General features: G+C 34.8%; 1 protein-coding gene across 2 annotated transcripts; it reads left to right on the forward strand.

Annotated features, from left to right (window-relative positions):
* Nucleotides 1-6,687: 6,687 nt before the first annotated feature.
* LOC108740276 (muscle M-line assembly protein unc-89) lies at nucleotides 6,688-17,141 on the forward strand. Of its 2 annotated transcripts, none has more exons than XM_018474538.1 (4): nucleotides 6,688-6,852; nucleotides 11,512-13,914; nucleotides 14,335-16,242; nucleotides 16,967-17,141. In XM_018474538.1, the coding sequence occupies exons 1-4, from the start codon at nucleotides 6,783-6,785 to the stop codon at nucleotides 16,969-16,971; spliced, it is 4,386 nt and encodes a 1,461-aa protein (XP_018330040.1). In that variant the 5' UTR covers nucleotides 6,688-6,782; the 3' UTR covers nucleotides 16,972-17,141. The 2 variants fall into 2 exon arrangements, with proteins under 2 accessions (XP_018330040.1, XP_018330039.1); XM_018474537.1 differs by having other exon boundaries at nucleotides 6,689-6,852; nucleotides 14,335-16,295.
* The last annotated feature ends 754 nt before the right edge of the window (nucleotides 17,142-17,895 follow it).

A 17,895-nucleotide genomic window follows, 5' to 3' on the forward strand; every position in this document is an offset into this window, starting at 1 on the left:
TGTCAACGAAACCACGTAGTTCGTGGTTTGCAGCGAGAGAGAGAGAACAACCGATACCGTCAACGACGGTGTGCCACAAAACGGCTTTTACCTTGCCTTACCTTGCCCAACACTCACATTCTGCTATGGGCTTGGCGTGGAGGAAGAAAACAAACTGGTTCTTAAGTAGCGGTCTCTTCATCCGATGAATGCTTTATAATTCGCGGTACTTGTGGGGTTAAACAAATAAAAAGGTCACCTTGTCACATTAAAGCTTCGGCGAAACTCTAGAACTCCATGAGGATCCTATTTACCGTGTCGATTTGGACATGATGGAAAATAGAAGAAATGGTAACTGGTTACCAGAAGACGAACAGAGGTGGAGGTAGAAATGAAGAAGAATTGCAACAGCAAATATGTTGTCCACAACACTTGTGGACAAAACAATTATCTATCCATTAACTGATCGATATGAACTTCAAAATTATAAAAAATGCGAAATAGAATATGACTGATGCTCCAGAGGTCAGACATCATGCTGCTTCTGCTTATCACTATGACTTATATTTTTCTTTGGATGTTTGGCCAGGATTTCCGAATGAGTTCTATGTGAGAAGCCAATGTTTATATCAGAAATTTTTAAATTTGCACTTTTTGTTATTTCTTATTGAAGGGTGCTTAAGGTTTCACCACTTTTCTCGTTATTGTCTTCATTCATCAAAATTAGATCCATGAGGATTGTAAAGGATAAAACGCTATAAGTAATCGTGGATGGATATAGGTATGAAGGGGCTCAATCAATTCCCCATGGTGTTCTGTATGTACCAGAAAAGGTATATTGCAAATGCATATATACAATTCTATGTACAGTTGGAAAAGCTGGTTCTTCTGAAGCATTGCATGTATCAGAGAAGTATGATCTTTAACTGTTTAAATGACTGCAGTCCCAGCAATATCATCTAACCAAACATTAAAGGTAGATTTATATTATAATAGTGTGCATTTCAGCTATAGTAATTTGAGTATCAACACCTAAGAAGGAAGCTAGGGGCATCAAACAAATAATAATTTTCGTTATTAAAACGTGTAAAATGTATGCTGAATCAATAGAAATTCTCCTGATCCTATTGTTAGTACCCCGTAGCGGTCATCCTAGGTGCTGATAGTAAATTCCTATAGCCAAAACAGACTTTATATTATAAGTATGAATTTATCCTAAATATTTGGTTGACCAATATTGCTGAGACCGTGATTATCTAGATACCCACAGGCCAGACTTCCATATGATACTTGTAATACTATAGAAAATTGACCTTTTACCACGTTAGACAAAAATATGAGCATCGGTTTTCAATATATTCTAGCATCATCATGGGTCACGATTGAGCTCAATTTGAGCATCCGCTCAGGCACAATTACTTACGATGTCTTACCCTTTTAAGCATCTTGATGACGATGAACATAAAATCTTTCAAACCAAAAGGGCATTATTCCTATAGACGTTTGTGTGTGACTCTGTTCTGTTAAGAAAATTAATAAAGACAATTGAGAATCGAGAAAGAAAAACAAAAATTATTAGTAAGAGAGTATAAATTAAAACTGTTCCAAATTTCTGATTTATGTTCATCATCATAAGGTCATCAGTCCTAAGACTGGTTGGACACGTACCTCCACTCTTTCCTATCCTGAGCTAAACTTCGCATTTCCCTAAAACTAGAACAGCCCACATCCTTAACTATTTGCAAACAGTAATCTAATCTAGGTCTGCCTCTACCCCTCCTAACTCCTGTTTCTACCTCTAATATGTCTCTGACTAGACCTTCATGTCTGAGAAGGTGTCCTACCAACCTATCTCGCCTATTTTTTATTGACTTCCATAGAGTTTTCTGTTCTCCTATTCTTTCCAATACCTCTTCTGATTTATGTTAAGTCATATTAATTAAAACTATTTCTTATGTTTATTATTTTTAAAGGAAATACATAATTTTACTATTGACATACTCAAATGATTTGATCAAAACACTATCGTAAGATAAAACAACTACATGCTTTTTTAAAATAACCATATCTAATAGTTAATCTCATGATGATCAACTAATTATTATGTGATTCAATTATTTCTGTTAATTTATTCACACAACATTGTGTGTGTATTGATGGGCTTGATTATCGAAGATATGCTATCCGTTTCCTCTGTATTTTTTGTTAGCGTGCATTTTGGGTTACACTCTAATTGATGCTAATGTGTACGATCGACAAAAGGTCTCAGCAATAGGTAGAACACCATACAAGTGTGAAATTCTTCAACAGTTACTTCTATTGAAATAATCCTTTTGCATCATCCACTAAACCAGGATTCTGGTATAAGGTTCAAGGTTTTTATATGGGCTAATAAACACATTACTTATATTTTTAAAAGTATCACTCAAACGTAAGGAAAAGAACTATTATTTATTACTGAAAATATCTCATAGTAACCCATTGCATATTGTCAATAACAAGTATTTTAGCAGTATTACAGTGGAATAAAATGTACAATAAGTTTTCCAAATCCCAATCAAGATCTTTAGCAAAATGGTAAAATTCCATGGAAAAAAATAAAATTAATCTTTGCATTTGAAAATATAGGTTCCTTTATAATGAAAGTATGAACTGTTTATCTCACTCATGGTAGAGTAATTTATAATATTCGTACATTAAACAGTTAATTCATCATTGAACAAAAGCTGAATAAACAGGCAAGCGATTTCTAAGTAACACGTCTGCTGTTTTGTAAAATCAATCATATATTGCTGTTTTTGTTATTAAATTTCTCCAGATAATTAAAATTAAATTATTCTTACTATCTGTAAAATATTCATGCATTTTTAATACAATTTAGTTACAGGAAAAGAACAAAACAAAAGTATAAAATAAAATTGTAACTTCGGTGAATTGTTTCATATAAATACATTCACTTAGCCCAGAAATAGAAAGTTGAATAAAATTTATTTCATCGACCCCCAAAAGACCTCTCGAATTGTATCGACTCCTTTCAAAATTCCTTTGACTCAAAGGAATTAGCGGAGATCCCTTTGTGGTAGCTAGTATTAGTCGCGTTCCTATTTCTAAAAACTATCATGTAGGTGTTTTTTTTCTTAGTTGTCGACTATAAATATTCTTTAAAGTTATCTATTATCGTTTGAACCGATCAATCAGAATACATTTTTAACGTAACTGATCTATAGACGAACGATCTAGTTTTTAACAAGGACGTACGCTGTAACGATAATATTGTAGCAAGCACAAATGTGTTTGTGTGCGATCGGGAACATGTGTGCGTGAACGGCTTATCGATTCGCCGACTAGCCGCAAGTGCCTTTCTTCATGTGCGCCGTATTTGTAAATGTGTGTGTCGTACCTGCGTTCTGGGAAAGCAGTTAAACAGTTCAAAGAAAAAATAAACTATCCGGACGTTTCCAGAAGGTTCCCGAAAGTAAACAAAAGAGTATTTAAAGGAAGAGACGATCGCCGAAGGAGGAGAAATAAATTGGCCGTTGCAGAAGTGAATCCGGAAATAAATTGACAGTGATAGCAGTGAAATAAATAGCGCAGTGAATAGTGTTACATCAATTAGTATAAATAAATAGTTTTTGACGTTATCAGTTTTAGAAGTTAATTTTGTTAAACCCACGAACATTATAATATCATTCTGCAGTTTAGTCTACATACATAGGTTAGGTAAAATAATATTTTTAAAGAATGTAGAATAGAAAGTTAAATACCCTTTGGATATTGAGAAAAAATTAAAGTAGTAATGACCAAAGCAAAATTAAGACCAAGATTGATACAGTCCCAGTTTTAGTCTTGCTTATTCGACATTGATCTTGGTCTTGCTCAAATATTTCTTGCTTGGTCTTAGTACTGATAGAGATTCGGTCTTGGTGGTCTTAATCTTGCGTCTTAAGTCTTTATCTTGCTTATTCAATTTGATTCCTGTAGATCCCTCAAACAGTGGTAAAGTTTCTTTTTTTTTTATTTAGTGTTAAAATCTAGTAATGCAAACTAAAAATTTCAAATACTAAAAATGGTTTGTTCCAAGGAAAATATATATTAAGGTTACATCAACTAGTTTAACTTATAATTTTTCGTTTAGACTTGAATATACTGTCTTGGTTTTAGTTTTGATCTTGTAAGTTTAGTCTTGGGCGTAATATTTGTCTTGTTTATTCGGTCTTAGTCTTGCTCTTGCTAGTATAAAGACAGTTTTTTGGTCTTGGTCCTACATTTTCGCAATAGAGAATAAAATGTTTCCAACCCCTTATTTTATCAATTTGGAATTTGTGTAAAACTAAAAATAAGGATAGTCAAAATAGTTTTAATAATTAAAAAATCTAATACAACCTACGTTCAACATTTTTAGTGGATATATAGTACAAAAACTACTGATGACACACTTCAAATAAGTATTTTTTGATCAATTAACAATAGAATTAAAAGAAGCTTTAATTGGAAGGACATTCATGGTAAAATTTTTTTTTAGTTATCAAAATACTCATGTATAGTATATACGTTTGTCCTAAAATCATAAAATTAAAGTTTTTATTTTGGCCCAATACAGCACACTACACCTAGTTTGTTGAGTCTGTAGCGTGTTCGTATAGACCGCCAGTCTTACAGTTGTATTAGCTACGGTAATCTATACTTTATGTTGTATTTGCTTGAAATAATGTTGCACTAGAAAAATTGGAAGCATTTTTAAACAAAATTTGATTGATAATCCTTGGCCCTTTAAGCAAAAGAAAACAGGGAATTAGTATTGTTCACATTTGGCTTTAGTGGTACTTGAATAGTGCTTTCCATTTATTTTTTTATACATATTAAAAACTTATGAACTCGTAACAGATTTTCAAAATTTCTTTACTTTTTCTTTTAAAGCGAAAATACGTTAGGAATGCTTGCGGTAAGGCAAAAGAAGTGATTAAATAAAATTCCTAGTGCATGTCATTCAAATTCAAAATTTGTATTCGAAATACTTACAAAATCCACAATTAGTTTCCGAAATACTTAAAAAATTTGTATCTGAAACAAATACAAAGTCCAGAATTTGTATCCGAAATTCTTAGAAATTCCAAAATTTCTATACGATATACTCACAAAATCCAAAATTTGTATCCAAAATACATACAACATCTAGAATTTGTATCAGAAATAGCATTGAATTATACAAATAAATACAGGATTAAAGTTCGCACATCTATAGGAATACGAAACTCTTGATAAGTCTGTTAGATATTTATCGATCCTTTCATCACAACCAATTTCTTAGCCCTCGTATTTTAATAATACTTCTTGGCAATCAAAAATATTTGTAGGGAAATTTTAGCGGGATAGATTAGTAACTTAAACTTTTCGTGAACCAATCATATGAATTGTAGAGTTGGTCAAACAAACTTGCTCTAAGAAATACTAAAGGAACAGGAAAACGGCGACACATAAAGAAGAAAATTGCATCCACCACATGTACCAGTTACTTACTGGAACAAAATTATATTATGATAAAATTAGAAAAGTTAGAAAAGGGGGATTTAAGGAATGAAATATAAGGTCTTAAACGTCTAAGTATATCTAAGAAAAAAGATACGACGTGGAAAGGAAATAGAAAATTAAGAAAGATAAAAATACTAATGTATGTATTGGGAGGATGTATTGAGATCAAAGAAATGGTTTAATGTAGGTGAATAGTGGATGATAGCGGCAATGGGAAAGAGAAATTAAAGGAAATCTTAAAGAAAACAAGAGGGGTAGGAAATGAAGGATACCGTGGATAGAGAAGGTGGGAACTGAGGAGACATTAGAAAGAGTAGCAGAACAGAGGGCGCTGTGGGATTCAATAAGGAATATGCGAGAAAGGTTGCTAGAACATTCTCAGGTTTTAGGAAAGGCAAGGGAGGACTGTTCGATTCCGGGTCGGTCAGCGTTCGTCCACGTTTTTCTGTGGTTTCCTTGGATCACAGAGGCAAACGCTGGGCCAGTAATATTCCACAGATAGTCTTTCATTCACTTCTCTCTCCATTTCGTCCGTTTCATCTTTCTCACCCAAACCACGACCCACCCATTCTCACGATTCCTGGAAGGAGACTAAAGAGGACCTTCCGGCATAGTCCGGAAGGACTGCTCGCCCAACATCATCAATAGTGGCTGGTGGGAATGAAACACCCAAAAGTTTCTTCTTTTTTAGTTAAAGGAAATGCAAAGTAAACTGAGGACAAGAAAATGTGGAGGTGCGTGTCCAACCAGCCTTATGGGTTAGAAGAGGGTAGTTGTAGGTTTAACTAAATAGTTTTTACTTTTACGTGTATACATTTAAATTAAAAGAAAAGGAAATGAAAAAGGTGGAGTATATAATAAAATGAAAGGCTAAAATTAATTAAGGTAGAAGTTGTTTAGTTCGTTTTGATCTACAATTAATTATCTTATTTTTATAATAGTGTGTAGAATGCATTGATTAAATGTATTTAAATAGCTTACAAGTTTAAATAAAGCTACTACTATTTTCTAGTCTCTAGGCATACCAATGCTTTTTATAATTTTATTCGTTTAGAGCTTGTCGACGAATGCAGAGCAGAAAAGGAAAAAGAAAACTGTAATTTACGACGCGTTTTATTTGAATATTCAAGTGTCTGCTTGAAATTAGCGCGTGCCGAGCACAATTTTCGACGTCTAAGTTGGTAGCATCGCACGGTCCGTTCTAAATCTGTAATATTACAATAGTAAAACGGGGACAGTGGTGTTCATGGAGCCATCGCGATTGTCGTGCCGTGATGGGGAACATATCAGGAAAACCCCATCACCGACCTAGGAACAAGAAGCAAGTCCGATGGAAGGCTGCAGGTAAAAACCAAAATAAATTGTTTCTATAAATCGATAGAAAATTCGAAGCGAATCAGTGGGAAATTGGGCTGTGCGGCTTTGGCAGTGTGCGGGTGTGAGCGTTTTGTGATTATTTTCGGAACTGCTGTCGTTTTTTTTTTAAATATTACAACATCGATTTATACAGCGTACAATGATCTAGTTACCTTAAATCCATACATGAAAGAGGTACTATAAATGTACAATAAATTTTGTACTAATTCGTAATTTTCTATTTTCCATTTCCAATATTTTCTATTTCTGTTATCACTACCTTTTTCTCAACATCTTTGAGTATGATAACAATAGTTACTAACTGTAAAATGTGCGACCAATAACAATTTTCTTTAACCCGCCTTCGATTTCGTTTTTCGCGATTTTCACTAAAGGAATAAACTTTATCGCACTTGCAATTAATATGAAATAACAGTAAAAACGTTGATAGAAAAACTGAATAGCAGAAAAAACAATTTCAGTACTTCGTGTTTTGTTAAAAATCACCTATTTTTGTATTTTTATTAAATATTTTGTGTATATAAACATTAACTGCTAATTTTTTGTTTCATTTTTATTGTAACTGTACACCACCATTTTCAGGTACTAGAAATATTGTTGACCAAACTTTTGGTCAAAACAGAAATGTACACCTTTGATAGAAAGTTTTTTCCTTTTATATTGTATGTATTATTATATGTATAGATAGATAATATGCACTTGCTTATTGTATAGTACTAGTAATCTAATAACTGAATAGTCATAATAAGGTATTGCTGATATATTATATTACATTTTTCTACAGAATTAACTGTTATTTATCACTTTTTTAAATTTCTGATTTTGGTATTACTGAAGTATGGTATTCCTATACCGGATAGTTTTAATTTCAATTTACATAAAAAAATAATTGTCTTGTTCGTTACCGTAATAGAACTAATTTAATTTTATTTGTTGCTATCAACTTTTATTATTAGTCATTTAGTTAATTATTAGTATTAATCATAACCGTAACAAATAACTCAGATGATAGAATAAACAAGGTTTTATAAGGAATACAAGGTATTCCATGTTTTAAAAACATTGGGTTGTATGAATGCAATTGAGTGCACAGTATAATCTCACTTTTGAAATACATAATGTAAGTAGGAAATCAAACATGTGAGTACTCCCTTTTCTTGAAGATCTACTCGCACTACTCAGTGTCAAATACTTTCAAAAATAAGAATTCCTCAATATCATAATTAATTTTGTAAAAGGTGGCTGTTTATATGGGTTTATTGGTACTAAGGAGATTCCTATCCTTGCAAGTAAGTTGGTAGGACACCTTAGACATGAGAACTAGAAATAGGAGTTAAGAGAAACAAAGGAAGGTCTGGATTAGAAATCTATTTTTGAGAAATACGAAAGTTTGTTCAATATAGGAATGAGTGATCAACTAGCCTTTCGGCTGAAGATCTATGGTGATTATGATAGTCTCAAACTATAGGAACAGATATGATTTTCCAGATAAGCGTTTGCATCTCACCCTCAGGGGAGAGTTTCGGAAAATTCTTTCTTGGCGCACTTCTGCACCCCCTCAAGAATAGGTAGATTTTCCAAATTTGCTCTAGTTTGCGAAAAATGTGAAGATTGGCTCAAGATAGGAACTGAAGATTCCTATCCAACCAACCTTCGTGCTGAAGGTTTTTTATGATTATGATCATTAGGTTAAAGATTTATTTATTAAGTTACCGTTTACAGTTTAAAGTTACAGTTTTTTGCTAACAGTTAGTATTATTTGTACGTTAAAACAAGTTTGCTTCGAAATAACATCGATATCCGTTAACTAAGTAAACGACTTTGGACGAAATTATGTAGTTTGATGAATGATATTTACGTTAATGCTGACGGCACAAATAGTTGAGAAGTACCAGGGACTATCTACTAACCATTGCCAGTAGAAACTGTAAATATAATTTATGAAATCTTTACTTATTTATATAAATAGTTTGGATATTCCTGATGGTTGGCAATATTATGTAATAAAGTAAAGTTTTCATTAATTAATAGACCTAAGTAAATTAAAAATATTCATATCAAAAAAAAACCTGTATCTACATACGTCTCTATTCCTGTTAAAATTTTAGATGGGGAAGTATCATTAAATGTTAAATTGCATGCTTATTCTTTTAGATATTAGTAGACAAAGAAATTTGTGAAAAACTGGACTGATTCTTATAGACATTGAAAAGATAAAGCTGTAACTAGCTATACCTTTTGTAATAATTGAGGATATGTACGTAAATCTAATAATATCATCTTTACACATTCTAGAGCAAACAAAATAGCTCAAAACCCCAACGCCAAAACACAACACTGTAGTTGTCCAGACATTAATAAGACCAAGTTTGTTATTATGCCATACGAGCCAAGATTCACTCGAGGACTCGAGGGTATTTTTCAAAAACTTGGTTTACGGATTGCTTACAGTTCAAATGGCAACTCCATTCAAACTCTCCTTGGTAACCCTAAGGATAAAATTCCTTTCTTAGAAAAGTCGGGGTTATATGAAATTAGCTGTAATGACTGTAGTAAAAACTATATTGGACAAACTAGACGCTCAATCAAAACTAGATTTAAGGAGCATTTAGCTCATGCACGGTTTGGTAGAGAGGAAAAATCTAGTGTTGCCCAACATATTCTTACTGAAGAACTTAATATTAATATTAATAATCTTAAGTTAGTTAGGCAGGTTAGGAATAATTGTTTACTGGATAGTTTTGGGAGTTTATACATTTATAAAAATAAACAAGTTTTGCTTAGCAATGAGAACGGTCCTATCCCTGGATCTCCGCTATTTAACCTAGTTTAATTACTTTTGTAATTGTTAAGGTCCACTGAACACCAACCTTGTTGTCATGTTCATTGAACTTTAACAACTATTAGTAGAAATTAGGATTAGTTCCCTTTTAGGTTTAGTTCACTTTAGTCCCTGAAGAAGGTGACCTTGTTACCGAAAAGTGCTTGGAAAAAAGGACAACTACAGTGTCGTGTTTTGGCGTTGGGGTTTTGAGCTATTCTGTTTGTTCTACAACAACCGCCAAAGTTTTTCCAATCTTCATATTTACACATTCTCTCTGACAGAATTTTTTGGGTTTCTGCATTTTGAAAGCATTACCTTTCTACCTATCACCTTTAGGTACAACTTACAAAAGTTCTGTTTGCGTACCTTCAAACTGCTGTTTACTTCTATGTATTCCAGGAATAAGATGCACCTCGTCCTTTTCTGTTTCTGAGGAGTTGTTGTAGATAGATCAATTGCAGGTGATTGAATACCTTATCCTGTTGCTCCCTTGCCCATAATAAGTTTGTAGGTGAATGTAACCAACATTATTTTAGTTGTCATTTCCTTAACGTTAAAAGTCTAAAACAAGAAGTACTGCATTAACTTATTGCTCATAAACATTTTTAGCAATTAAATGCCTCGCCCTTAAATCAGTTCTTTGGGTAGTAAATAAATTTTTTTTTGAAGAACATCAAACTGTCTAAAATTGTCAATTACGTTTCTCATGTGCGACAAGTAAATACTGTTCTAATTATATCTCCTTTCTCATCGTTTTGAGAAACTTTGCTTCGGACAAGCGGATGTTATTTTAATTTGTAAGATTAAATATACTGGTCAACTTTACGTGGTGTGTTATAAAGTGTATTTCAACGAGTAATTATTATAAACATCGTTTCTACATGCTCAAGTATTTGCCAATAAATTTGTAACGTATAATCTATTGAATAGTGTGAAAAAGATATTTTAGGATAGATGTTGATGAAAGTATGGCTAAAAATTATTTCATATTGTAAGTAAGTTAGTAGACAACTAGTTTTTTTTTAAGTTGATGGAAATTAGTTACAATTCTGCCCGAGATAAAAATGTTCAGTCTCAGAGTCTCTGAAAGCGAGACTCTGAGACTGAACATTTTTATCGAGTTTCCGTCTCTGATCGAGTCTCTCTGGTATCGCTGAGAGACTGTCAAAAAACCTTTAGCTGTTTAGCGTCTCTGAACGAGAGACTGGAGTCGCTCATAGGGAGATCCTTATTTCGTATCCAGTCTCTGAACGAGAGGCTCGAATCTCTTAATAAGTGGTGTCTCGATATACATGGTTAAAATTTCAAGTTCAACATATTTCAGAGACCCCAGTCTTTCTACGAGAGACTCGAGTCTCTCAATTTTTCAGTTTTACTCATTCAGTCTCTCTGTAAGAGACAATCTCTAAATTAACAATTTTATCGTTCGAGTCTCTCATATAGAGACTGTGAGAGATCCATAAAACACCTAGGCAATAACTGAGAGACGCTGAAAGACTCTGAGAGACTGGAGAGAGACTGAAACTTTTTGTCTAGGGTGTAACTAATTGATAAACAGCCTAAACCATTAAAGATTAAATGAAGTTTGAAGAATGTATTCCATAGAGGATTCAAAGTGTATCAATTTATGAATTTTTTTGAAGCTCAAGAGCGTAAAATAAGATGTAAACGTTTGTCTGGAAAATCGTATTTAAACTCATTTTAATTCTAATTATGTATTGTTTTTTAACTTCCCATATAATTTCACATCACGAATCTATTTATTTATCTATTTTACCTTTATCTTACCATCTTATCTACAGATCGGCCTTTACCTCCTGGTAAACCACAGTTTGTTCCCGACGCTTACTCGTTACCAGATGTGATTACCCTTTGTTGGAATCCACCAAAAAGCGACGGTGGTTCACCAATCGATGGTTATTTAGTAGAACATCGTCGTTGTGGTTCTACACATTGGATCAAATCCACACCTCTACTGATATCCATTCCGGAAGTCTCGTTGAGTGGCTTGGATCCGGGATGGCGTTATCAATTCCGTGTAAGCGCCGAAAATGCCGTCGGTATGTCGATGCCAAGCGAAATTTCCGAACCCTTAACCGTTACCCTTCAACGATCCGCTGTAACCGCGCCCCGATTCACCGAAGAACTTCGAGACACCGTAGGTTTAGAAAACGAAAAGATCGAATTTGTAGTTCATTACATGGGACAACCGCCACCGAAAATCAGCTGGTTCAAAGACGGTTTTGAAATATTTAGCAGTAGAAGAACGAGAATTCTAACCGACAATGATAGAAGCACTCTTACGATTCATCAAGCTGCTTTGTCAGATGAAGGAGAAATAAAATGTACAGCTACAAATAGAACTGGACATGCTTCTACAAGGGCTATTCTTAAACTGGAAGCTCCACCCAGCATCCGTCTTCCAAGGCAGTATGAGGAAGGACTTCTTTTCGAAATAGGAGAAGTTGTACGTCTTAAAGTTTCCGTTGCGGGAAGACCCACACCATTAGTGTTTTGGAGTCACAATGGCGAATCGCTTAGAAACGATGAGCGACACGAAATCGAAAATGGCGACCGATTCTCCACTGTGAAAATTAACGAGGTGGTGAGATCTGACAGAGGCGAGTACCAAGTAAAGGCAGTGAATAAACTTGGAGAAGATGTGAGTTCGTTTTTGGTAACAATAACTGACAAACCATCTCCACCGGGGAGAGCGAGAGTCGTGATGACTTTGGGTAGATCTGTAACATTATCATGGAAGTCGCCCGAAGATGATGGTGGCTGTAAGATAGGCAACTACATAATTGAATATTACAGAGTCGGATGGGATGTGTGGTTGAAAGCTGCAACTTGTAGACAGCTTACCACCGTTCTGGGAGATCTTATAGAAGGCAGCGAGTATAAATTTAGAGTGAAAGCAGAAAGCCCTTACGGTATAAGCGAACCAAGTGAAGAGTCAGATCCGGTTTTCATACCAGATCCAAGACGAGGAGTCATGGGGCAGAGATCTCGAGCCAAGAGTCAACCACCTGATCTGCTACCGAATGAGTACATTGCGATATCGTATGAACCCAAAATGGAACCTCAGCCTCGATCTCGATCATCGTCCAGAACCGAAAAGCATGTTACAATATCCGAAATAACTGACGTCATACCGCCTGTGAGACCAAAAAGAACAAAGTCGAAAAGTGCACCCCAGACACCCCTTCAATCTCCGGCAGTCTCTAGAAGACAAACCAATACGAGTGTAATTGATAAGGGGATGTTTGATAGAGCTTCTTTGGCTAGGGAATTGGCTTATGGAAGTCCCGGAATGAAAACAAAACGACCTGAAGAAATAGTCGCTAATGTCGGAATTAATAATGAACAAAGACCTACTTCTCCTATATTTAAAACGCAACTACACACTAAACCACCCCTTCATCCAAATTCAGAAAATATTCTCAAGAGACCTACATCACCACCTGGGAATATTCAGCAGCATCCCCAAAGACCTCTTTCGCCCAATATTGACGATCAGTCAAAAAGAAACCAAGCAATTCAGCAAAATCTGTCAAGACCAACGTCACCAGCCGTCAGTATCTTAAGGTCACCATCTCCAATGGAAAACAAGCAAATAATACAACAAAGACCAACATCTCCCCCTGTAGACTTCAACAGAAACAATTCTACTCAATCCCCGATTATATTTCAAAGACCTTCTGTAGACTCCAACAGAAATAATTCGGTTCAATCTTCAATACCGACTCAGGGACCAATGTCTTCTTCTGCAGACTTCCACAAAAACAATTCTACTCAATCTTCGATGACAATGCAAGGTTCACAGACTCTAAAAAAATCCAACGAGAAATTACCTGTTCAGCAGAAATTGAAGTCGCCTTCTCCCACACGAAAATTTGTAGAAGAGCGTTTTACGACTACTTCTGGTAATAATAGTAGTTCAAATGTAGAATCTACTAATTTACCTGTTGAAAAAGGTGAACTACAATCAAAGAAGTCTGATATCGAACCTTCACTAACAACGAGAGGAATGAGAAGTTTCTCTAAATCGCCAAGCCCAGAATTTCTGCCTTACAAAAATAAACACGAACGACAAAGATCTCCAAACAAACTCGATTTTATGGGTAGCTCGAAAGATCGAGATGATACCAATAGTGGTAGCACAGAGTTTATGCTAGTTTTATTGCCTGAGGAAGGACCCAACGGTACGTTACTATTTTAGCAAATGAGTGTTTTTTTGGTAACCGATAATTTGTGGCTAACATTCTGTTTATGGTAAAGCACTATAATTATTACTTTAACATTGTGTAGCGATTACTTTCAGAATAACGCATTTGTATTATTACATTCTAACAATTTGGCTGTAAACTATTTGGCAAGCTTAACATATCTGCGTTTTTAAATTTGTTTAACATATTGTTTGGCAACCTACAGACGGCAATACTAAAAAAAAACATATTCTTCTTTTGAGTGCGTACTTTCCTAACCGAACGGTGTACCTATTATCCACTGTGCTACCATTAGTTTAAGATGTGAACACTGCATGCTGTGTAAACTACATGGAACCTTCTAATGGAGTTCCTTCCGTTAACAATTACAAATAAACGTCTTACTTTTATTGGTAGGTCACCGAGACCTTTCTGACATACGATTCGACTTTGACGAAGTATCTGTTCCTCCACCTTTATCTTTATCTGCGCCAGAATTAGGCGCTGAACCACCACAATTTGAATTAATAAGAAGTGCCAGTTCTACTGATATATTAAGAGAATTACAAATGCGTAGAGTTTTCGAAGCCGCTGCTGCCGAAGAAGATGAGCTAAGAAAAAGAAGAGAAGAAGCAAAAGTTGCAGTTGAAGAGCTTAAGTTTGACATTCCAAAAATACAAATCAACTCGAAGGATCCAGATTCGTCGCTCATAGAAAGGATTCCGTCGTTTAGAAGACGATTATCTGGGGGCTCAATACCTCATCATATGCTGGTTTCACAAAAGCGACAGAGCTTGCGAGGTGCAGCTTTAGACAACATCTCAGAAAATAAAATTCACAAATTTGAATTTTCCCTTGAAGACAAGCGTGAACTATTTAAAACGAGGCAAAGATCTGGGTCTCAAGAGTTAGAGGAATTAGAAATCGAGAAAGCCCGTCATAAAGCTGGTTCAGAGAGAGGAAATGTGCCCAAGAAAGAAATCGCAGTAATTGATGAAAATGTATGGGAAGAAGAAAGCGTAGAGGGTTCTGACGAAGAACTCAGTATGTCGGAATCTAATCCTTCAGATGAAGAAAGATACGTTAAAGAAAAAGTCCCTTCGCGTAATATCGATGTAGACGAAGAGCCTATTTACCACCCTGGTCGAATGTTACTTAAAAACAGCGTAAAAAATACTGATAAAGAACCTTTTGAAATTCTTACGAAACCTTGTCCGCTACCAGATCCATCGTTTGTGCCAAAACCCATACTAAAAAAGAGAGACGATGAAAAGTACGCCCCTGATAAACCCATAAGGAAAGATATAGAACAAAAGTTACATGGTATATCACAAAACATATTTTCGGTGGAACACAAACAAAGATCTAGCTCACCAAGACCTCCTGATCATCTAAACGTTGAAAGGAAATCTATTGCTTCTAAAGCAGAAAGCTTTCCTACGATAGAGGAGAGTAAACTGGAAAGAAATTTATCTCCTGAACCGACAAAACGTCGAAAATCTAATGAAGAAATCAGAGCTGTTGCAGATCATTATGGCGATATTCTGAGAAGTTACGGCAATGTTAAAAAAACTACTCCCCACTTATATCTGGACAGAGATGAGCTCAAAGCAGCTGCTGAAGAACAATCTACAGAAAACTTAGAAGAGATTGAAAAATCTGTAGAAAGATTACATGTCCCCAACAGAAAGCAGTTTGAAGGATTCGGCAATGTAGAAGAATATCAAGAAAGGAGCAGAAGTAGAACGGTAAGTTTAAGTTCGGATGATGGAGACAGATCATTATCTCAAAGAAGAGGAAGCAGTAGCAGTTCATTTTCAAGCATCCGCCAAAGACGTAACAGCAGCACCCCTGACCAACCCAAAAGTTTAAAATCACGTTCAAGAACACGCAGTCTTTCAAAATCCTCAGCTCACGAAGAAAACTGGAGCAACTTGAGAGCACCACCAAGTCCACAAGCTGGCCGAAGAGCATCACCTTCTCCACAAAGGAGAAATTCCTTAACCAACCCTCAACCAATACATAAACAGCAACGTAAAGTACTACGTGAAATAACCACCCAAACGTCTGGCTTTGACGATCATTATCTACCCTATCCGAGGGTTCCAACTCCAGAACAACAACTAATGCTTGTTCAGGCTGAAGTGAAGGCCCGAAGTACTATAGATTATATGACTGATTTAGCCATGTTTTTTGTGGCGTGTTGGTTGTACTTGTTCCATAACGAACTTCTGGCTATACCAGTACTGTTGATAATGGTTTATAGACAATTGAAAGAAGAAATTGTGAAAAGGCTGCCCAAATGGATGCTACCAAAGAAAAAACGTAAGCAAAGAAGATAGTAAATGAACCCCCTCCAGTATCATTCAACCATTTAGGTAAGAGTAAACAGGACTACTACGTTTTGCTTCAATAATGGCTAATCGGTAATTTATCAAAACCATTAGTTCAGGGTCAGGGTTTTACATTTATTATTATTATTCAATAGTGGTGAATATTACATATTATTGTGAAAATCCATTTTGAATTTTTATCCATCAATTAGCTCAAGTTAACGAAGAAAAATTGTTGCGGTTGTAACACCCTCGTCGGAAATCAAACCCAGGACTTTGTCTCTGCGCACCAATGATCTGACCACTAAGCTGCGAGAAGTTCGATTCCTGACGAGGGTGTGATAACAGCAGCAATTTTTCCCCATTCACTTGAGTTAATTTATAGTGTATAAAAATTCAAATTAGATTTTCACTGTTTAATTGTTAACTTTTTAAATTATCTCCTGTAAATCGTAAAGTATAATTAATGAATGTGAATGAAAATGTCTTGTAGCTTCTTCAGGTCTTTTTATTGCATAGAAGCCATTATCTTTGACATTTCAATAGAATTGATTTTATTTCATTTCATGCAACTTCAAATGCCACGTTAATTCTCTGTAATTTTTTATTGGAATAACTTCAGCACCCATCCAATCTGCTTTTGATTTGACATGCATGCTCCCCTTGTTTTATTTACTGAATCTGCTGATGAATTCTAAGCAACGTTTCTGTTTTAGAATGATCATCTTTATACTGAGTTATCGTAAACATGATAAATGGGCTCCGTTTCATGACGAAGCAGCTTTTATAATGTTGGTAATGTTTTAATGATGTCTGAAATTCAGATAACGTATTTGTTAAGTTTAATGTATTTGAAGTATGGTTTTCGATAAATTAAAATTTCTCGTTTTATTAAATGGTTTAATTTAATCTTCGCTCTGCGAAAGAACCAGGAGCAACTAGCACCTTTATTTTAATATTTTTGTTTAATTCGGAGGTGTTGGTACGTACATAGATAATAGAGGTATATTCCATTTTGGAATGCCATCACTTTCTAGAAGGAATCAACGCATTCAACTTCTGTACTTTTTCCCCATTACCATTTAAAAAATTGAGTATAACAATTGTGACTTTTGGCCTTTTATATCTTAATATATCTAATTATCGTTTTTAATTAATCATAAACTTAAACCAGTATCATATGTGGGTACGTACCAGGTACCTCTCTATCTACATACATAGGCACTCTTAAAAATAAAAATCTTTGTTCGTTTAATTTGAGTAATATTAATTATTTTCTATTTGAATTATTAATTTTTAAATACAGCAGTTTTTATAATACCAAAAAAATTAATTGTGTATTAGGAAAATCGTTCTTTATTTTTATTCATTAATAATAATAAATTCCCTTATTTCCGCGAATGTAATAAATATATAATTTCAGTAGGTAAATATCTATCAATCTCTGACCTCTGAGCATTGTCCTGCAAATAAAATTCCTACTTATCGTTATTAGTATTCCATGTTTCTATCGGGTTGTTCGGAAAGTCATTTCGTTTTTTCCCGACAGAGGATTTAATTGTATTCTTTTGCACCCAACTTCACATTTAAGCCGTATAATTTTTATATGCTTTGAGAGCTCATATAGCAAGGCTTGTGTGTGAAA

This window comes from Agrilus planipennis, unplaced genomic scaffold (assembly GCF_000699045.2).
Source record: "Agrilus planipennis isolate EAB-ADULT unplaced genomic scaffold, Apla_2.0 scaffold188, whole genome shotgun sequence".
Classification (NCBI taxonomy): domain Eukaryota; kingdom Metazoa; phylum Arthropoda; class Insecta; order Coleoptera; family Buprestidae; genus Agrilus; species Agrilus planipennis.